This window comes from Eschrichtius robustus, chromosome 15 (assembly GCF_028021215.1).
Source record: "Eschrichtius robustus isolate mEscRob2 chromosome 15, mEscRob2.pri, whole genome shotgun sequence".
In the NCBI taxonomy this organism is placed as follows: Eukaryota; Metazoa; Chordata; class Mammalia; order Artiodactyla; family Eschrichtiidae; genus Eschrichtius; species Eschrichtius robustus.
The window spans coordinates 81,809,654-81,832,880 of NC_090838.1; the positions used below are offsets into that span (position 1 = coordinate 81,809,654).

General features: G+C 46.0%; 1 protein-coding gene across 3 annotated transcripts in view; it reads right to left on the reverse strand.

Annotated features, from left to right (window-relative positions):
* Positions 1–23,227, reverse strand: part of REEP1 (receptor accessory protein 1) — a 114,903-nt gene extending 91,676 nt beyond the window's left edge. For all 3 annotated transcript variants that reach the window (XM_068564380.1, XM_068564379.1, XM_068564378.1), the window contains exon 1: positions 23,114–23,227. In XM_068564380.1, coding sequence (XP_068420481.1) covers positions 23,114–23,145 — 32 coding nt within the window. In that variant the 5' untranslated portion in view covers positions 23,146–23,227. The remainder of the gene's footprint in view (positions 1–23,113) is intronic.

Genomic DNA, 23,227 nt, shown 5'->3' on the forward strand with positions numbered 1-23,227 from the left:
ACTGGCTGCCTCTGAATCTCACTTCCATGTTGCCAAGAGAGGGAAAACAGAATTGGTTCAGTCTGAGTCAGGTGTCCACCTCTGATCCAATCAGCCATAGCCAGGTGGAGAGGACAGGTCATCCAGCACAAACCTGGCTGCCCGGAGCCTATCCTGATCTCCAGGCCTGTCTGTACCTTGTCACCTGAATGAAAAGCCATAGGGCAGCAAGTCAAGAAGTATTCCTCTTGGTCAATATTGCCCACAAAACTCAACACTCATGGAGGATAAAGGTCATTTCTCTCTTACCCACCACCACCTCTTCATGCCTGTAACAGAAGCAGGCACACAGACAATGTTCAATGCCTGGATGTTGTTTTTTTGGATAAACGGGGCTACACTTACTGAGAGAAGGATAAAGAGTCTGTGCTCCAAAGCTATACACAGACATATCATCACCTTCTCGGAGCCAGAGTATGCTTTCCACCCTAAAGGTCAAGAAGATTTCCCTTCTAGTCAACCTTTCTTCTTTTTAATCTTTCCCAGACAAAGAAAATGATCACCTATCATTGCATAGAAAGTCCTCTATATGTATGTTGAGTAACAGCAATGTATAAAGTGTATAGAGCAGAAAAGGGAGCAAAAGACAGACTGTCTACCTTCAAGGACTGAGACCTGAGCCCAAGAGACAAGCCATCAACACAGGCAAAATAAAAAAAAAAAAAATTATGAGTTAAGAAATAAGAAAACACGTGAGATGTCTCAGGACAGCTGGGAAGGATATTGCCCAATGACTGGTGTTAGCGAGCTGAATGTGCTTTGAGGTTGCAGGACAGAGAACCCACTTTAGTTTAAAATGGTCCAGGAAGAAAAAGTAGGCATTAAAGATGGGTGGGATATAGCTTGGTGGGGGGGGGGGGCAGGGGTATGGCCTTCAGGTGTGTGGTAGCAGTGACTCAAGTCAAAGCATGGAAAACACATGACATGTGTAGGGATGGTCATGGGGAACAGTGAAAAATAAGGTCGTTTAGAAGTACTGATACATTATTATGGAGGGCCCTGAACATCAGTGCAAAATTCTAGACTGGATTATGGAATGACTGTGAGCACTGGAAACAGACAAGCACCTGGAGCCTGCACAGGTCCTCTGGACAATCATGCCAGGCAGCCCTTGCTTCTTCTTACGACAGAGAGACCAGCAGGGGACTATAGGTTTTTCAAGGTGCTGCTATAACCAAGTCCCATAAACTTGATGGCTTAAAATAACAGAAATTTATTCTCTCACAGCTCTGGAGGCTAGAAGTCTGAAATCAAGGTATCAGCAGGCCCATGTTCCCTCCAAAGGCTCAAAGGGAGAATCCTTGGTTGTCTTTTCCTAGTTTCTAGTGGTTGCCAGCAATTCTTGGTGTTCCTTGGACGGCAGAGGCATCGCTCCAAAATGCCTCAATTGTCACATGGTATTCTTCCTGCATGTCTCAGTCTGTGTCCAAACTTCCTTCTTCTTATAAGGACACCAGTCACTGGATTAGAGCCAACCCCAAGCCAGTGTGAACTCATCCTAACTTGATTACATTTGCAAAGACTCTATTCCCAAATAAAGTCACATTCTGAGGTCTTGGGTGGACATGAACCTTGGGGGACACTATTCATGTCAGTGCAGACACTGAGTAACTCTCACACTTATGTGCTGGTTCCAGAAGCTAACAGCCATGTAAGCAACTGTTCCCTGATCCTGCATTGGATGCACTGCTGTGACAGATGTCACCAAAGGAGGAGTCCCCTCGTCAGGACAAGATAAAGCTAGATGATTTCCAAAAATCCTTCCAATTATACACATGTGGGGTTCAAGGTCCTGTCAATTATTTCTGTTCTACTGATTTACCAATTCAGTCCTCTCTTTCCATTCCCACTGCCAAGACTCTGGTTCAACCCTTATTGCTTCAAACTTGACATCGATATAACTGTTTTCACATCACTCCCCCCTTATAAAAACCTTCACTGGCTCACTCCTGCCTCAAAGCAAAGTCCTGTACTTTGACCTCAAACTGACCTTTCCCACCTGAACTCCCCAGACATCATGACGTGAATTCTCAACTCAAGCCAGTCTGGTCCTTCAAACACAACTGGCACATTCTCACCCCTACACCTTACCCGATGTCAGCTGGCATGGGCCTCCCTCCCTGCAGAAGGGAATCCAAACTGCATGCGGAAGACCATTCATTCCTCTTTCACAGTACTGGGGACCAGCCAGCCCAGCGCACAGTACTTTGGAATCTCCGTTTTAGTGCACCCTTACTCTCTCACTGCCTTCCACTGCTTTTTTTTTTTTAATAAATTTATTTGTTTTATTTATTTATTTTTGACTGTGTTGAGTCTTCGTTGCTGCGTGCGGCTTTCTCCAGTTGCAGAGAGCGGGATCTACTCTTCGTTGCGGTGCACGGGCTCTAGGCGCGTGGGCTTCAGTAGTTGTGGCTTGCGGGATCTAGGGCGCAGGCTCAGTAGTTGTGGCGCACGGGCTCAGTTGCTCCGTGGCATGTGGGATCTTCCCTGACCAGGGCTCGAAGCCATGTACCCTGCATTGGCAGGCGGATTCTTAACCACTGGGCCAACAGGGAAGCTCCTGGCCTTCCACCATTAACGATCATTTCCGACAAAGGGGATGCAGCAACACTGAAGCAACGACAAAGCAAATGCTGTGAAATCAGACAGATCCAGTGGATCTAACAATTAAGAACTGGGCAAATTCCTTAACCTTTCTAAACCGCAGACTGCTCATCTGTAAAATGGAAATAATACTACGTACCTATCCCATCAGACTACTGTCAGGATTAAGTGAAATAATGTACGCACACCGCCAATGCAACATCTGACATGGAGTATAAATATGTGCCAATAGCAGTACTCACTTGTATTACAGTAAAATGGACCCAAGTTTTGCCTTTAGGTCTGGGAACAAAGCGCAGATCTGTGACCCTCCAGCACCGAGCAGCACACTGTCAACGACTACTCAGATGACATACGTAGCAGGACCCCTGTGAGCATTTGGCTACCCCCCCCCCACTTCATTTTATGAATGGGGAGACTGGTACGTGTGGGTGGAGGCAGTTCCTGAGGGTCCTGCCTTTTCCTTCCTGGGTCTCCTGTCCTCAACAACTCCTCACCATAAACATCACAGACCCTGCAGGGCCCCTGAGACTCCGGAGAGAGGCTGAGAGGCTGTGAGAAGGTCTACCTTGCTCAGAGCAGCTGGCACTCCTAGGAGATGTAAATGGTGGGACGGTGTGAACAACCAGGGAACCTGCATGTCAGGAGGTTCAGCCCGACCCCACTCGATTTTACAGAGAGGAAGAGGAGCTCTGAGAGAGAAGCCCAAGGTCACACAGCCCATCAGGGGTAGAGCTGGGGCCAGAATCTACACCCCCAAGGCCCACCCAGTCCTGGGCCAGGTGGCACTGCTGGCAGCACCATGCTTCTCTGGGTCCAGCTCCACCACTAACTTGCTGGGGAACCTGGGGCAGGCTACCTAGCCCTCTGGGCTTCAGCTTTATCATTTGGGAAAGAAGTAGTAATGCCCGCCTTGTATGACTGCTGTATTAATAACATCACGGAGCCTTACATGAGAAGTGCCGTGACGGCGAAGACTCCGTTTCGCCTCAGTGGTGGCCCAGCACGCAGCCCCCAGTAGCGTCGCACTAGATACGAGATGACTGAGTGAACTTGCTGAATGAATGAACGAGGAACAGGATGGCACAATATCTGCCACATATTAGGTACTCAGTCAAGTGTTTTCCATTATTGTGGGTACTAATCCTTGGTGGATATTTGCCTTCATCTTGATACAGGATGCAGAGGCTCTCTGGGTCCTCTCCGCAGCCCCATGTAGCCCCTGTGCTTCGGAGAAGCTGACCATATCCCCAGATCCAGGGTGGGTCTTGGCTGGTGTAAGTCATTCTACACATCCCATCCCCCTGCCATAGGGATTGGCTCAGGGACAGGTGTGTGACTAAAATCAGGAGAGCAAGATGCTTGCTAGGAACTTCTGGGAAAGAAGCCTTCTTGTGTCCCATAGAAGATGCTCTCCTTTTTGGAGAGACGCCCTTTTCCTGCTAGACGCCGATGAGAAATTCACCCCCCCAGAAGCTGCTGGCAATCATCTTGTGTCCACAAGGGGAGCCAGCCTTAACATGAGTGCAGGGGAGAGACCAAGAGAACCTGCTGGACTGGTGCTGATTCTGGGTCACTGCCATTCTAGACTTTTAAGTTATGTGAACCAGCATGAGTTGTATTTTTTTTCTTGGAACCAAAAGAATTCTAACTGCTATACCTTTGAACCTCAAAAATGAAGAATCAAAAGGAGACCATTATTTCCAATAGTATCAGACAAGAGACTCTGACTTACCCTGCCATTGACAACAACTAAAAATTCTAGATTTAAAGAAATTGTAAATTTTTTTACTAAGTGGTCAAGTTTGGTATCACCAATCATGGGACAGCCTGACATTCTGTCCTCTTGACAGAAGGCAGTGGGAGGTGCACCTCATCATCTACACAATGTAGACACAATGACCTGAGTCTCATCATGAGGACAAGTCTGAGAAGTCCAGAACGTCTACATCACAGTCGGCCTAGACTCTTCATAAAGTTGGGGGGCGGGGTGTGCAGGTGCTGTTCTACGTTGATCAAAAGATGCGACAGCCAGATTCAATGTATGAACTTTGACTGGATCCAAATAGAAACAAGAAAAAATAAATAAAGGATTTTTGTTTAATTGGGGTTAATTTGAGTACGGACCACATGAAGCTGTGACTGGATGAAGCCGTGGAATGAGAGTTGATTTTCTTAGGTATGGAAATGATTGTTGATTGTACAGAACAGTGAATGGTTCCCAAAGCAAGATCCACAGACTCCAGGGAGACACCAAAACCCTTTCCAGGGGTTGCTGGGACCCTGTCAGAGGGTTCATGAGGTTGAAACAATTTTAATAATAATACTAAAACATATGCCTTTTTCACTGTGTTGAACTTGCACTGATGGTGTAAGAACAATAAGGGGTAAAACCGCTGCCTTTGCACGAATCAAGGCAATGGCACTAAACTTTACCAGTAGTCATTGTATTCTTCACCGTGATGCAGTAGGGAAAAAAAAAAAAATGCCTGTTTCATTTAAGAATGTCATTGATGATATAGCAGAAATCATCAATTTTATTAAATCTTGACGCTGGAGTACAGGTGTTTTTAATATCTTGTGATGAAATGGGAAGCATGCATTAAGTACTGCTGCATACCAAGTATGATGATTGTCTTGAGGAAAAGCCCTTGGGTCGATTATCCACTGTTTTTCAGGGAACAATACAGCTACTTGAATGACTGACAAACAATGGTTATTCAGAGTTGGGTATCTGGCAAGCATGTTTTAGGAAATGGATGAAATGAGCCCATTACTTCAAGAAAAACCAATAGTGTTTGTTGCCAATGATAATATTCAACTTCAAGCTCAAACTAGAATTTTGGAAAATTTTTATCCACTACCATGAAACTGACAGTGTCCCAACACTTAAAAGACTTTCCTGATGGGATTGATGGTGATATTAATGAATGTGAATTTTTGATATTGTATAATGAAATGTGTCAGCATTTAGAAGATCTGCATTTCACTTGGTAAACCAATAGTTTCTAAATGATCAAAGTGTGATGTTACAAATTATGCATGGATAAAAGATCCATGAATTTAAACTATGTGGAAGGAACAGAAGCCATAAAATATGACCAGTTTTGAAACAGAACTAAATAGAATTTCTAAAATAGAATAATTGAAATTTTAAAATCAATGAATATGTTCAGCAGCTGATTAGAGACTGCTAAGGAGATAGACATGAAGAAAATTATTAATAAAGCAGCAGAGACAAAAAAAGGAATCGGAAATAAGAAATGAAGAGATACGGAAGACAAAGTAAGAACACCTAACATATATCTAATGAGAGTACCAGAAAAAGACGAAAAAAGGAATGGAGTGCAAAAGTAGTGTTGTTAACTATCAATAAATTTGAAAAATTACTAAGATGAATGAACTCCTAAACTAATATTAACTCAAGAAAATAGAGAAAATCTATAATCATTAAAGAAATCGAATAGGTAGGTTAAATTTTTCCCACAGAAAAAACACCTGTCCCTGATAATTTTACTGGTAAGGTCACGTATTTTACACGCAAGAAAGAAATCCAATCTTACACAAACTATTCCAGGGTATAAAAAAGAGGATATATCCGCCCTCAACGTGGTTTATGAGGCTAGTATAATCTTTATACCCAAACCAGACAAGATAGCACAGCTAATATCACTCACAAACATAGCTTTAAAAAAGAAAAAAGACTAAACTAAATATTAACAAACTGAATCTTAGGTTGTTCTAACAACAACAACAAAAACACAACTTTATAAGCAAATTTTGTTTATCCAGGAAGGTAAAATTGTTTAATGGCAAAACTAATTAATACAATTTGCCACTTAACAAATTAAAGGCCAAAAAAAAACCCCATTATCATCTCAATGGAAGCATTAGCTAAAATACAGTATCATTCATTACAAAAACTCTCAACAAACTAGGACGAGAAGAAAACTTAGTGATAAAGTATATTTCTGAAAACCCTACAGCAAGCACAATACTTTATGGGAAAATGTTGAAGCATTCCTTTTTAAACCAGGAAAAGACAAGAAGATCTGCCTTCACCTCTTTTAGTCATCTTGTACTAGAGATCTTAACCAGGACAGTAAGAGGAAGGGAAAAAAAGGAATTACTGGAAAGACACAACACTGTGCTATTCTCAGATGGCATGACTCTATCTGCAAAGCCCAAAAGAATCTATAGTGTGGCAAGGATGCATTGTTCTAACAAACAGCTGGAAGACTAAAATTTTAATAAGATACCAAATACACTGGCATCAACGAACATCAAGTAACTGGGAATAAATCTAACAAATGATGCACAAGACATTTACAGTAAAAATTATAAAATTATATTGAAAATCATTAAAGAAGATCTAAATTAATATAGATAGATGCCATGTATATGTATACATATATGTATATGGATTGGAACAGTCAATATCTTAAGAACATCAGTGTTATTCCAATCAGACTCCCAACAGATTTTTGAGTGAGTGAGTGTGTGTGTGTGTGTGTGTGTGTGTGTGTGTGTGTGTGTCTGTGTTGTAATATATAATTCTAGATAATTCTAAACATGTATATGGAAGAGAAAGGGCTAAGGCGCTTTTGAAGGTGGGGGGACTTGCCAGGCCAGATTCCAAGAATTTTCATAAGGTTATGGTAATTAAAACAGTGTACAGGGCCAGAAAAACTGTTCAATGGAACAGCATAAAGAGCCCAGAATAGACTTACACATCCAGGGAAACTTAATTTATGACAGGGCTGGACATTGCAGATGTAAAGAGAAAGGACATACTTTATAATAAACGGTGCTAGGACAATTGGTTTTCCTTATGGAAAAAAAATTCTGGAGTCCTACTCCACATCATATACCAAAATCATCTCAAAATGGATTAAGAAATTAAATGTGAATGAAAAAAACTATAAAACTGCTAGCTAGGAGCAATATAGGAGAATAGCTTCATGATTTCAGAATACCTTCATGATTAGGTAAGGTTTTCCTAGGACACAAAAAGTATAAACTATAAATGAAAAAAACGGATAAATCCATTGCACTAATATTAAGAACTTCTGTTTATCAAAACACACCATAAAGAAAATGAAAAAATAAACCAGGGACTGGGAGAAAACATGTGTAATGCATAGTGACAGAAGATTAGCATCTGAAGTATTTAAAGAACTCCTACAAATCAGTAAGATAAGGACAAGAGAAAAATTGGCAAGACTTGAACAGGTTCTTCACAGGAGAGAGAACATGAATGGGCAATAAACATATGAAAAGATGCTCAATCTCATTAGTATTCAGGGAAATGCAAATTAAAACTATAAGGAGATTCCATTCTGTACCCACCAGACTGGCAAAACATCTCAAGTGTGACAATAGCAAGTGATGGTAAAGACATGGTGCAACTGAAATTGTATATGTTGCTGGAGAAAAACGATTTTGGATAGCAATTTATTTATTTATTATTATTTTTTTAATATTTATTTATTTATTTATTCATCGTGGGCCGCGTTGGGTCTTTGCTGCTGCACGCGGGCCCTCTCCAGCTGCGGCGAGCGGGGGCTACCCCTCGCAGCGGCGCACGGGCTTCTCACTGCAGTGGCCTCTCCCGTTGCGGAGCACGGGCTCCAGGCGCGCAGGCCTCAGCAGTTGTGGCACTCAGGCTCAGTAGTTGTGGCGCACGGGCCCAGCCGCCCCATGGCATGCGGGATCCTCCCAGACCAGGGCTCGAACCCGTGTCCCCTGCATTGGCAGGCGGATTCTCAACCACTGCGCCACCAGGGAAGTCCCTGGATAGCAATTTATGATGAACAAAATGTGGAGGGGACTCGGCAGGCCAAATATCAAGAATTTTCATAAAAGTTATGGTAATTAAGACAGTGTGGTCCTGGTGCAGGGTCAGACAAATTGATTAATGGAACAGAATAAAGAGCCCAGAAACAGACCCACACATCTATGAAACTTAATTTATGTTATTTGGTCAAGTGAAAGATGCATATACCCTATGCCTCAGCCATTCCATTCCTAAAGAAATGTGTGCACCAGTGCGCCAGGAATCACATATAAGAATGTTCATTGCGGAAGTCTTTTCTTTTCAAGAGCAAGAGAAAAACAAAAATTAGAAAGAACCCAAATGTCTGTAAACAGTGGTATATTGATACAATGAAGGTAATGTTCTATTTCTTACACTGGTTGGTGAGTAAAGGAGTATTCATTGTATTATTATCCATTACTGTATGCCCTAACCACTTCTTTGTAATCTTTTCTATTGATGCAATAATTAATTTTTACAAATCAAGGAGAGTCTGGAAATGGAGACAAAATGAGATGTTAGAACATCAGAGTGTTCTTTTTTTTTTTTTTTGGCCACACCGGATCAAACCTGCACCCTCGGTAGTGAAAGCAAGGAGTCCTAACCACTGGACCGCCAGGGAATTCCCCCAGAGTGTTCTTTCTTTAGGCTCTTCTTAACTCCCCTCAGCTTGGTGGCAGCAGGGCCAACAGCCATGGGTTTAATGGGCTGAATAATGGTCCCCAAAGATGTCCAGGTCCTAATCCCCAGAATCTATGAATATTACCTGATATAGCAAAAGAGACTTTGCAGATGTGATTAAATTAAGGATTTTGAGATGGGAAGATTATCCTGGATTATCTAGGTGGGCCCTAAATGTTATCACAAATGTCCTTCTAAGAGAGAGGTAGAGGAAGATATAAAGACAGAAGAGAAGGCAATGTGACCATGGAAGCACAGACTGGAGAGATGCGGCCATAAGCCAAGAGCCAACAGACACTCCAGAAGCAAAACATGGATTCTCCACGGAGCTTCCAGAATGAAACACTTCTGCTAACACCTTGGTTTCAGCCCCCAAAAACTCTTTTCAGACTTCAGGCCTCCAGATCTGTAAGAGACTAAATTTCTGTTTTAAGCCACTAACTGTGTGGTTCTCTCTTCCAGCAGCAACAGTAGACTAATACAGTGGATAAGGATGCTCAGCTTTACCCACCTCTTTGTCCCTGATTGTATTCACGCAGCACATCCTCTCCTCTGCCTCCTCTTCTTTCTCAACATTGGCTGCCACAGTGTCTCCCAGGCAGAGATACAGCAGTGGTTTAATCTCCTTTCATACATCAGATGTACCACTTCCCCTGTGAAAGGGCTCCTCCCTACAATTTCCAACCAAAGCCAGAAAAGTCGTTCACACACACCCACAAAATAGCCACCCAACGGAAAGAACTCTGGCCAGGCAGGAAGGACACTGGAATCCAAGTCCAAGTTCCCCACTGACTGGCTATGTGAACTCAGAAACTTCTCAAAGATGCAATTGGAATTCATTCATCTTTCTATCCCTGGTGCCCAGTGCGTGCTTGGCACAAAGCAAATGGTCAATAAATGGGCAGTTGATCAATGAATGAATCAATCAAGCAATGAATCAATCAATCTCGAACAAGGATAGAAGGCCTACCCACTGAAAAACAGAATCTTTCCAGCAACTCTTCTCTCCCTTCCTCCACTATAATAAGGGAAAAGATTAAAATCCTAGAGTTTCAGAGTTGGAAGGTCTTAGGGTTGGAAGCCAGGGGCTCATTGCCTCACTTTAGCACCAATGACTAGAAAACTCTTCCTTCTATCATGACAAGAATTTGTCTTCTAATCGCCCACTGGTCCTAGTCCAAGCCTCTAACCACATAAAACAAACCTCTTTCTTCCACATCAAAACACTTTCAGAAATTGGAGACTTGGCCTCAAGTCCTGGCCTAGCCGATCATGTTACTGACCTTGATGAATGATCTAAAACTAAACCCTCATGTCCCATCTTCCTTGTCTGTCAACAAGAGCCTGAAATCACTAAGAGCCCCTCTAGCTCCAAGAAGCAGGGTGGAAAACATCACCCCCTTGGTGTTCAATCCCTCATCATTTCAAACTATCCATTGGGTTTTAAATTTTAATACTTTATTTTTTACTTTTAGAATTGCTTCTTTTCCCATGGACCCATTCCTCTCCCTGCTCCAGCCCGGCATCTGCTATTTTCTTATATGTTCTTTACTTTTTCATTTTAGAAAGATTTATTCTAAGGTCTCTAAGCATTAATAGTTACTCTATATAAATAACATACAATTAATATAGGTATGCTATTTACCTATTTATTTCTGGAGGGCTAATCCTGCCTTGTAGTGTTTGTTAACTCCTGCTTAGGAGGGCAGTTTGTAAATTTGGAGTATGAATTCATGTGCTTTGGGGCTAATTCCGTATGATGTGTATTGAGAGCTCTTAGAGAGACTGTATTAATTTCTGTCAGATGTCCCAGGAGTAATGCTGGCCCAAGACCAATGTTTATGTTAATCTCTCAGCTAAGGGTACACAGACCGTGCAGAATGTGTTAAACCCCAAATCCAGATGAGGACAGGTCCATAGATGGTTTCAAATTCCCAAGGGAGATTTTCCCTCCACCAAGAACCCTGGGCAAGACAGACAAGCTTCACTGTCATCTCTCAGTGATTGGGGATCTATGCTTTTACTCAGGATTATGCTGCAGAATCGCCCTTCAAGTCTGAACTTTATGCCAGCGTTCAGCTCTGACTTAATACCCCCATAGACTCAAGGCCCCTCTCTTCTTTTTTTTAAACGTAGATTTTATTTATTTATTTATTTTTGGCTGCGTTGGGTCTTCGTTGCTGCACGCGGGCTTTCTCTAGTTGCAGTGAGCGGGGTCTACTCTTCGTTGCGGCGCGCGGGCTTCTCATTGCGGTGGCTTCTCTTGTCGCAGAGCACGGGCTCTAGGCGCACGGGCTTCAGTAGTTGTGGCTCGAGGGCTTCAGTAGTTGTGGCTCCCGGGCTCTAGAGCGCAGGCTCAGTAGTTGTGGCGCACGGGCTTAGTTGCTCCACGGCACGTGGGATCTTCCTGGACCAGGGATCGAACTCGCATCCCCTGCATTGGCAGGCGGATTCTTTTTTTTTTTTTTTTTTAATAAATTTATTTATTTTATTTATTTATTTTTGGCTGCATTGCGTCTTACTTGCTTCACATGGGCTTTATCTAGTTGTGGCGAGCGGGGCCTACTCTTCGCTGCGGTGCATGGGCTTCTCTTTTTTTTTTTTTTTTAAACCAGATTTTGTTTATATTTTATTCAAATCACATTTATTTTAAATTTATTTATTTATTTATTTATGGCTGTGTTGGGTCTTCGTTTCTGTGCGAGGGCTTTCTCCAGTTGCGGCAAGCGGGGGCCACTCTTCATCGCGATGCGAGGGCCTCTCACTATCGCGGCCTCTCTTGTTGCGGAGCACAGGCTCCAGACGCGCAGGCTCAGTAATTGTGGCTCACGGGCCTAGTTGCTCCGCGGCATGTGGGATCTTCCCAGACCAGGGCTCGAACCCGTGTCCCCTGCATTGGCAGGCAGATTCTCAACCACTGCGCCACCAGGGAAGCCCTGGGCTTCTCACTGAGGTGGCTTCTCTTGTTGCAGAGCATGGACTCTAGGCACGCGGGCTCAGTAGTTGTGGCGCACAGGCCTAGCTGCTCCGCAGCATGTGGGATCTTCCTGGACCAGGGCTCGAACCCGTGTCCCCTGCATTGGCAGGCGGACTCCCAACCACTGAGCCACCAGGGAAGCCCGGCAGGCGGATTCTTAACCACTGCGCCACCAGGGAAGTCCAAGGCCCCTCTTTTCTCTATTGAGATATTAAAACCAAGTTAGGCCAGTCCTCCCATGCGGTATATTAAAGATGGCTGTGAACCGTTTGCTACCCAACTCATGGAGAGGTAGTCTAATCCCCCTTTCTTCAAATCTAGGATGGCCTTAGTGACCTACTGTTTGGCCAATAGAATGCAGCAGAAGTATCATCCTGGGACTTCTGAGACCAGCTCATAAAAAGTCTTGCAGTTTCTATTGATGCTTCTTGGATACCCATTCTTGCAGCTCTGAGCTACCATGTAAGAAACTTGACTATCCTGAGGCCTCCATGCTGGAGAAATCACATAGAAAGACCGCATGAAGAGGCCTTGCAACACACAAAAAGAAAGAGACAGCCAGAGCTTCCCTGGTGGCGCAGTGGTTAAGAATCCGCCTGCTAATGCAGGGGACACGGGTTCGAGCCCTGGTCCGGGAAGATCCCACATGCCGCGGAGCAGCTAAGCCCATGCGCCACAACTACTGAGCCTGTGCTCTAGAGCCCGCGAGCCACAACTACTGAGCCCACATGCCACAACTACTGAAGCCTGCGCGCCTAGAGCGCATGCTCCGCAACAAGAGAAGCCACCGCAATGAGAAGGCAGCACACCGCAACGAAGAGTAGCCCCTGCTCGCCGCAACTAGAGAAAGCCCACGCACAGCAACGAAGACCCAACACAGCCAAAAATAAATAAATTAAAATAAATAAATTTTTTTAAAAAAAAGGAAGAGACAGCCAGTCTGCCACTGCCATTTGCATCATCCCAGTTGAGACCCAGACATCATGGAGCAGAAATGAGTTTTGTGTTCGGTGTCCTGTCCAACTTCCTGACCACAGAGCCAGGAGAGACAATAACAAAACGGTTGTTGTTTTAAGCTAAATCTCAGGGTAGCCTGTCGTGCAGCTGCTACAGTACTGGTTTACAGCCTTGCAAAATGATTCCCTCTCTGTTTTGTCTCCTGGCAAATTTACTTACTTAAAAGCTCTGCTATACTTTTAGGGGATCGCTGTTATATTTCATGCAAAATTTTTAGAAAAATGTTCAATTCAGTTTTATTAGGGAGGGGTTTCAGACTATATAGTTTTCTATATTGCCAGAAATAGAAATCAAATCTTTCACTTTACAGATGAGAAAATTGAGGCTTAGAGAGGTTAGGTTACTTGCCATGGTCACAAATCAAGGTTCTACAAACCTAGGTTTAAGAAAGGATCTTCTAACCCCAGAGGGAATACAAAGTCATCATTCGTATACATTTTAAACATGTTCTATGAGCTTAGAACTGCTGGGAAAAACGGCTGTGAACAAGATAAAAGTCTCAAAAGTCATGGAGATCAAATCGTAGTGGAGAGACAGACCAGAAACAAGCAAGCAAAAGAATTAGAAGCATAGTTTCAGGGAGGGACTAAAGCACAGACGTGTGGGTGGGGTGTATCTTGGAGAAGGTGGTCAAAAGATGCCTCTCCTGAAGAGGTGACACGTAAGCAGAGACCTAAACGGAAAGAGGGAAAGGGCCATGCACGATCCAGGGCAGTGTGTTCAGGGCAGAGGGAACAGCAAGTGCAAAGGCCCTTGGGTGGGACAAGCTTGTCGCCTTCTAGGAATAGTGAGGATGATGGAACTGAGTGAGTGAGGGGGGAACAGTACAAGGTGAGGTCAGGGCAGTGGGCAGGGGCCAGGCCTTGCTGAGTCTTGTTGACAATGGTAAGGAGTCTGAATTTTATTCTTAGTGTGATAGGAGTTCTTTAGACAGTTTTGAAACAGCAGGGGAAAGCTAAGTCCTACCTTATGGGTTTTTTTTGAAAATTTTTTCCTTCATTATATTTAATTAATTTATTTATTTATTGAAATATAGTTGATTTACAATGTTGTGTTACTTTCTGGCGTACAGCAAAGTGATTCAGTTATACATATATATATATATATATATATTTATTCTTTTTCATATTCTTTTCCATTACGGTTTATTACAGGATATTGAATATAGTTCCCTGTGCTATACAGTAGGTCCTTATTGTTTATCCATTTTATATTTAGTAGTTTGTATGTTAGCCCCAAACTCCTAACTTATCCGTCCCCCACCCCCTTTCCCCTTTGGTAACCATAAGTTTGTTTTCTATGTAAGACCTATCTCACATTTTTTTTTTTTTCTTTTTTTGGACGTGCCATGCAGCTTGCAGGATCTTAGTTCCCCGACCTGGGACTGAACCCGCACCCACAGCAGTGAAAGCGCCGAGTCCTAACCACTGGACCACCCGGGAATTCCCCTATCTTACATTTTAAACAACGTAGACATTGGAGAGATGGGAGCAGAAGCAGGGAAGACAATTAGGAGAGTTTTGAAATGGTCCAGGAGAGCAATAATTTGGGGTTGGAACAGGGTGGTGGCAGTAGAGGTGGGAGTTGGTCGGGCAGGGAGGGTTTGAAGGTAGGGCTGAGAGGACTCACTTACACTACTGGATTCCACAGCACACAGGGTCTGGCATGAAGCATTTACAGAGCCCACTGCGTCCTGTGACTTCCTCAGGAGGGACATCTAGGGACCAGTGGTTCTTGGCCTCATGGGCTCATGAGAAAAAGTCCTTTCATGTTCCTGTAAACCCACTGTGAGTCCCCGGCATGAGTCAACTGTGTTTCACCAGCTTCTTTCTCATGGTGGGTTGTAACCCACCCTCCTGAATAGCATGAGCTGCTCACCGCAATATTCTGTCTGACAGGCATTGTCTTGGCGGTTTAAACCCCAGCTGTAGCAAAACTAAATTTTACATAGATCACAATTCGGCAGCCCACTTGTGAAAGGTTCGTAGTTGAGCGCTGGGTTGGTGGAATCCAGTTAGGCTATTCAGAACTCATACAACGTCAGGGTTGGGACCTCTCAGAATCAGAGGGATGAACCAAAATCCAGCACAAATGGATGCCTTGGGATTGAATTCCCATTTACAGCCAATAGTGGGAACATTAGGCAAGTCCATTTCTGTTCATTTCACCGGGGAGATGATGACACCCTGAATCCTGACTCAGTGCTTCTCAAGTTTCATGGGGATCTTGTCAAAACGCAGACTCACCAGGCCTCGGGTGGGGCCCCGGATTCTGCATTCCTAACTAGCTCCCGGTGATGCTGATGTCGTTGGTGCACAGACCACTCTTTGAATACAGAGGTCCTGACTCATTCATGAGCCAACATACACTCATCGGGCACTTACTGCCCATGAAGAGCTGAGAGGGAGACTAAGAAACAGATGTGGGAGGTAAATGCACAAACCACCACATCACAAGGTACAAAGTGACAACGCCACACTGGGGACCCAGGAACAGAAATCTTTCTTCAGTTAGGGGACCCGAGGGAGGTTTCCTGGAGGAAGGTAGATGGAGGCAAACGTGGAGAGTGTAAGACAATCGTAGGGCACCTTCAAGGTCTTTATCCATGGAATAGCATCAGTTCTCTACAATTGCTGATTTCTCCTCAAAATTAAGACTTCCTTTTAAAACTCAAAAACAAGATAAAGAACAGAGGTCAAAAGGAGAGTGAGAGATTTTTCTAATATGAAGAGGTAAAGGAATGTGTTAGGACTGTCCCAGTTGCAAGAAGAAGAAAAAAAAAAAAAAACAACCCATCTTACACCAACTTCAACAAAAAAGAACATTTATAGGTTTGCGAAGCTGGTTAGGATTCATTCATTCAACATATATGGTGGTCACTGGGGCTGTTCACAGATGTTCAGTAAGACTGTAATTCTCCACCCACTTGAATTCAGGCTTGGTTATATGATTTTCTTTGGCTGATGAAATGTGAGCAGAAGTGACACGCGTCACTTCCGGTTAGAGGTACTTAAGAGCTGGTGCATGACTCTCCATTTCTCTTTCCCTACCCCAGTGAGCCCTGGTGCCTTGTGCTGCAATGAGAGCGCCCTGAGACAGAGAAGGCTCAGTCAGCCTGGGCCTCTGGTGATGACAATGAGCAGGTTGCCTCTGCCAACCCACAGGGCACGGGCAGCATAAAGCAAGAAATCAACCTCTGTTGTCTCCAGCCACTGGGATGTGAGAGTTGTTACTGCAGCATAGCCCAATCCATCCTCACCACGACAATAAATGCTTAATTAATACAAGCACTATTCCAGGCCTTCGTTCTAGGATATGGGACAGATCAAGGCCTTAAACGAGGAGGTGCAGGAACCGGGGCCTGAGTCACCAGAGTCAAGACTCTGGAGCCAGCTTCCTGCTCTCCATGCCTGTATCTCATCTCTGTTCACCCCTGCTTTGCCATAATTCGCCCCTTTGGCCACCATGCCTTCTCCATGTGCCAGGCAGCCACCAGCAGCCCCACCTTCACATCATTCCAGCTCTGGGTCCCATAGGCAAGGCTCTTCTCTCCCAGCTTCAAATCATGACACCCTGGGGAAGGATCTAGGGGTTCCGTTTGGGCCACAGACCCGCCTCTGGACCAGTCTCTGTGCCCAAGGAAATGTGTCACTAGGCCTGAGTCCCTGCCCACCTCCATGGTTGAGTGGAGGGAGACAGGATGGGGTATGTGACCAGAGGGGAATAGGAAATGCGTTTTGAAGCCCAGAGTACCATCCATAGATCCCTAAAGGAGGTGGAAAGGATGTGAATGCACAAGTACGTGAGAGCAGCCAAGGCAGAATGTAACTGAGCTGCGACTGGCGAAGGGCAAAGGAAAAAGGGAAAATGAGGCACATGTGTGATCACCCTAAGAGGAAAGAAGCAGACTGGAGAGCCACTGGCTGGACAGCTCCCTGTGCTGGCATCAAGGAGGTACCTATGGCCTAGAACTGCCAGGTGACTGACAAAGCCTGGTGGGGGCAGGATGTCAGGAGGGGATGTTAACTCAGGTAAAGGATGCGCCTCCTGTTTACTAATTTAGGGAAGCTTGTTAAAACTCTGACAGTGGGACAGACCTTCTGTGATCAGGAACAGGCCAAGTGTGGGAGAGCAAACACTAAACTTTTAATTTTTTTTTTTTTTGGCCACACCATGCAGTATGTAAGATCTTAGTTCCCGGACCAGGGATCGAATCAGCGCCCCCTGCAGCGGAAGTATGGAGTCTTAAACACTGGACCGCCAGGGAAGTCCTGGGAGAGCAAATACTGAGCCAACATGTGTGCCCCCGTTACCATCCTCCCTGCATGAATAATTCAGGGGTCTCCTTCCCCACTGAGCCCAACTCAGCTTCATACCCCATCTCAAGACAGGTCCCAGGCAGCTCCAATCAATTACAAGAGATAAAACCTACTAGCCATCCTGGTCTAGGTACACATGCCATGCTTGAGGGCCTATAATACCAGATTAACTGTCAAGATTCCTTCAGACACCCCTACTGCGTGCCAGATACTTGGTCCTTTATATTTACTTTTTCTCTAAAATCAAAGGAAAGGCCCTGGGTGCGACTAAAACAACCCAGAGGGAAAACAGTGTGCTTCTAAGTGAAGATGGATGAGATTTGAAAGTTCAGAACAAACCATATGCATGTAACTATCCATCTTCCAATCCATCAGGGCCTTCCCAAGGCCCTGAAGTGAGAGGAAAATACTCTCATGGCCCAAATGCAAACCCCCTCCTGTTCTCGGAAAAATTCCCACAGACACCAAGAATCCTGGTAACCAGCTGGGCATGTGCACAGTTCATTGTTGGCAATAAAATTGCAAAGGTAACATACACTCTGACTACTGCACGGCCAAGTCTACCCCATCCCCAAGCCTCTTGAAATCCCTTGGAAAATACACACACACACACACACACACATACACACACACGACACACATACACAATACAAAATGGCAGCCTCACTAGGTGGCTACTGAGGGTCTGACCCCCCTTCCCTCATTCTTCCCAGGGCTCTTCCTCCCCCCAAACAATATACACTCCAAAGAGGATAGCTTGCTTTAGACGGAAGAGGAAAACTGAGCCATTAATAACCAGGTGAGACCCTCACTTGTCAGCTACCCTTCAAATAAGACACAGCAGGAAGAAGTGCACAAAAGCTACTTCCCAGCAGGCAGGCAGGATTAATAAACAAAGACCAGGGCAGCAGAAGAGCAGCGAAATCTAGGCCGATGTTTTTCACTTCCTTGAAGATACTGCCCCTGTTTATAAATAAACACAGTGTAGGCCGGCTGTGGGACGTGAAGGAAAGGAAGGGGCCCAGAGAAGCACTGGCTCTTGGAACTATTAAGACCTCCAAGATGATGCTGGCCAATAACATTGTATCATAGACCGGGAGCAGGGCCCCAGCGCAGGTGCGAGTTGCCCTTAGGATTCTGCAGGCGGGTCAGACCAGCACTTAGACTAGAACCTAACATCTTTCCTCTCACAATTCAACTGAAACAGTCACCCAGCTCCTACCCTGTACCACACCCAGTGCCAGGAAAGAAATCATCAACTAACCTGAACTCTCCATTAACAGGATCATTTTTCTGCATTCCACTTTTTAAAGCAGGCCTCAAAGAAAGGCAAGTTTATGTTTAAGAGTGTATGTTTTTTTCTTTTTTCCATTTGTGTTGCAACAGTTGAGGAACATCTTGAGGACAACCCACATTCCTTCCAGGCTTCTCTATATGTCCATCCCTGACCCAGGGCACAGAGACTTCACGCTCTAAACAGTCCTAGGACTTAGCTAGATCTTCAGCTATCAACTCAAGACTGTTTTAAACATCAGACTCTACTTTCTAAAAACTAACATTTTTTTAAAGATGTGCAACGTGGAAAAATGGCATTTTTCGGCATAGCTATTGGTTATTTATGAATTAGGACTCTCTTTTTCCCCATGCAGTGAGTTGGAGTTTTGGTCTACTAACCCAGTAAGTGGTGGGAAGCTCTGGATCCATTTAGCCAACATCCTGGGCCTCAGCCAAAATTCTGTCCAGAGACAAAGAGGCAAAACCTGCTCCTTGGAATAAATGCTTCAAAATAGTGCATTCTCCGAAGAAGGCACAGAGCAACCTCTGTGTGCCCGCTCCAATGCACAGTTTGAAATGCTTTCACACCTAGGCCTTGAGTTGTTTGGAAAGAAAACAAAGTATTTTAAAGGAGGCGAGCAGACCAGTCCTAAATGAGCTCCCATGTTTCCTGCAGATATCAACCAGGTTTTAACAAGGCCAACCTTGTTACTGCACTAATATTTCTTCCTTAATTCTTCCTAAGCTAAGCCAAGGGAGTTAGGAGGAAGACAGCTGGCAAGAGAGCAGCGTCTCAAATTGGTTCCCATTCCAAGAGCTTTGCCCAGTGGGCACAAGCCTGTCCCGATGCCCACTAACCTCTGTCCCCAGGGGATAACACTGACCAGCTCCCCTGCTTATCCTAGGGCCTCTGATCTCACTCAACACAACCAACCTTTACTGAGTGCACTTGAGGTGCCAGGTACTTCAAAAAAGAGCCTTGGGAGGGGGCGAGAGGTGGGAGGGGGGAAAAGAACTAGCACCATTGCCCTAAGAACGCTCACAGCCCATGGCAACACAGACAGCCACCATGACAGCTGGCTGTCCCCAGACACCATCAGCTTGTCTTGACGCCTCTGGTTGGAAGGAAGGCGCTCCCTCCGCATCCTCAGAGCACAGTGATAGGTCTTCCTTAAATGTTCTTTGATGTGACAGAGGCTTACGAAACCATGAAAAGATTGCTTATAGGAAAAGGGACCTGTGGACAAAATCATAGGACGCCATACTAGAGGTCTTGAAAGCTTGAAAGAGATCAGTTTAGGTCAAGGACAGGCAGAGGTGGAAAGGGCACTGACCCAAAAATCCAGAGCCTGTGTTCTTCACCAGCTCACCGCGTGTCCTTGGGCAAAGCACACTCCCTCTACAGTTTTACAGATGAGGGGAGGACTGGCTCAGTGGGGTTTTTTTTGTTGTTTTTTTTTAATTTATTTATTTAATTTATTTATTTTTGTCTGCACTGGGTGTTTGTTGCTGTGTGCGTGGGCTTTCTCTAGTTGCGGTGAGGGGGGGGCACTCCTCGCTGCGGTGCGCGGGCCTCTCATTGCAGTGGCTTCTCCCGCTGCAGAGCATGGGCTCTAGAGAGCAGGCTCAGGAGTTGTGTGGCTCACGGGCTTAGTTGCTCTGCGGCATGTGGGATCCTCCCAGACCAGGGCTCGAACCCGTGTCCCCTGCATTGGCAGGCGGATTCTTAACCACTGTGCCACCAAGGAAGCCCTGGCTCAGTGGTTTTTATTAGCAGTAAAACCCATATAGTTTCCAAATTATATTTTATACAGAACCCCAGGATATAAAACAAAGAAAAGGAATCAGGACTGGGAGCCCAGAGCCCACCCACTCAGGCTGAGTTGGCCTTCAGGGAAGCCAGTTGGAAAACTGCAGGAATAATGTCTGAAAGCCCCTTCCAGAGCTCTTACACCCTCTCTCGGAAGACAGGAGGGAACGCTCATTGACTGAATGTCCTCTGTGCTACTTGGCAATTTAGAAATCATGTATCATCGAGATCTTTGCAACAGTAAAGTGAGATTAACTAGTGCTTGTGAACTAGGATCTCCTGTGATCTGAGTTGTGAACTGGGATCTGTTGGCAAGAGGCAGAAGTGGGATTCGAATCAAGGGTTTTCTGACTCCAAACATGGCATTTCTACTCTCTGCTAAGAGGTTTGTGGAAATCTGGGCTGAATCGATAATTTTCTCGAATGGTAAATATAAACATATGTGGCATATATGCCTAGGGAAACACAGCTTGACGAATATACTTCTCAAAATTTTCATTAGCTATCTCTGTATGGGAACAATGTGGATGATTTTCCATCTATTGATCTACATTTTCTAATTTTCCTATAATGAACAGGTATGGTTTACGCAAAACAGGTGCTGCTTATTAAAATGGTTTTAACAACTCACAACTGACACATCCATGTTGGGTTTCTCTACAGAATTAGGGGTTGAAGGGATAGGTCATATCTCTAACCTTTTGGAGTTGACAGTGGGAATAACAACCCCCAAATCTCACAAATTCTCCCTTGGAGCACAGGGTCCTGGGCTGACCTGAGGGGCAGTTCTCATGGTCATTTAAATTCTCTGACATGAAATTCTTCACTTCTGGGGAGTGTGGTTGTTTTAGAAAGTAACTGCTAGTCCCTGAGACCCCACCCAAACATATGTTTCTCCCCTTCACCCCTCTTAGCTGTCTAGTATACAGGGGGTGGGTGCTAATAAAATTAAAGATGGTGACATGGACCCCAGACCAGAAACCCTGGCTCCTCAGTGTTCCAGCCCCAGCCCAGGAGCACCTATAGGGAGTGAGTCCTCCAGCCTGGCCAACTCAACTCTCTGACCCACCCTGAGCCCCACCCCCACAGAGGCCACCTGCAAATCTGACGATCACGGCACTACTTCAGGAGAAAAAAAATACCACCCGGAAGGCAAGACAGGCCTTGATCAGGCATCAGAGGCAGGCACCCAGCCGTGCCAGCCACTTCCCTGGGTTATTCATGCCAGCTCTGCCCGGAGGAATCTTCCAAACATTTAACATGCTTCCTCTAGATACAGCACAAATCCCCAGCAAGTGGCAACAGCTGTGGAGAGGCCCACAAGCAATGAATGACTTGGGGGCCGAGAGGGACATACACTGGCCTTGGGAAGAAAGCCCATAATGGTGGCCAGGAGACAATGCTGAGAATGGCTTCAAAAGGCTACCCTGACCGGCTTCTTTGAAAATCAGGAAAGAAGGGTAGGAGATGGGAGGTGTTCCCAAACGTGGGGAGTGATGGTGCACAATCAACCAGAGTCGGGAGCCCCTCTTTCTCAGACAAAGAAAAAGCCGGAATGGCACCACCGGCTCCCACTCCCCAGAACAATTTCACCCCGGCTCGCCAAGCAGGTGGCAAATCTGTCCTGACTCAGGCAAGGATGGTTAGGAAAGAAGGGGAACTGGAATAGATGGCCATGTCTACCTCCAAAGGAGAACAAATCCACGAGGGAAGGAGCTCTTCAAAGGTCCACTCGGCTCTGGGGCTTGACAGAGCAAAACGCCCCCGCGCCCACCCGCAATGGCTTCACACAGGCCTCACCCCAGATGACTCTGCGCTCTCCCGCAAGGCCTGGCAGGTGTCATCGCCACCGTCAGTGTGGCCATCTGTCACTTGGAAATTTCCCGTGAATTCCCGGAGATGCCCATCTCTATCTCTCCTTCAAACCCCCCGCCCAAGGAATCAGAAAAGGGGACGCGGGGCGGCTACCCCAAGATTCGGATCTGTCCTCCTCCGTCCCACTTGCCTTGGCCGCTGTCAATTTGAGAACCCTAAAAAGGAGGAGTAGTTTTCAACCCCTTTAGGAGCCCTGCCTCCAGCTCTCCGCCCTTCTCCGCGCCGATCCCTCCAGGCAGCGCCCCAGGCTCTTCTGGGCTCTGTCATTTTCACCCGACAAAAGCGTGGCGGCGGGGCGCGGCAACGGGCGACCCCAGGCCAACATTTCTTCCCAAGGAGAGGGACACGTGTCCCCGCGGCGCACTCACTCGGGGCCTCGGCCAAGCCCACCAAGCGGGGGAACAAAGCGGCCGGGCGCGGCTCGACGCGGACCCCAGCGAAGCCCCGTGCGCCCCAGCCCTCGCGGCCCCGCCCGCCGGGCCCCCGCGCCCGGGCCGGGCCCCGCAGGGCAGCAGCCGCGTTCTGTGCCGCCCGCTCGCCCGCGACCTCGGCAGCTACTGTACCTGCTAAATTTAGCGGCCGCCGGGTATTAATAGCCGGAACGACCGGAGCGGGCGCTGCAGGGGCACGCGCAGCCCGGGGGCCGGGGGCCGGAGAAGGAGGGGAAGGAAGGAAGGGACGCGAGGAAGAAGGCCACTTACACCACCAGCCTGGAGATGATCCATGCCACCATGGCGGGGGGCGAGCGGGCGCGGCCCGGCGGCGCGGCGCGTCTCGGCTGCTGGCGGCTGCGGCGCTCCGGGCACGTCTGTCCG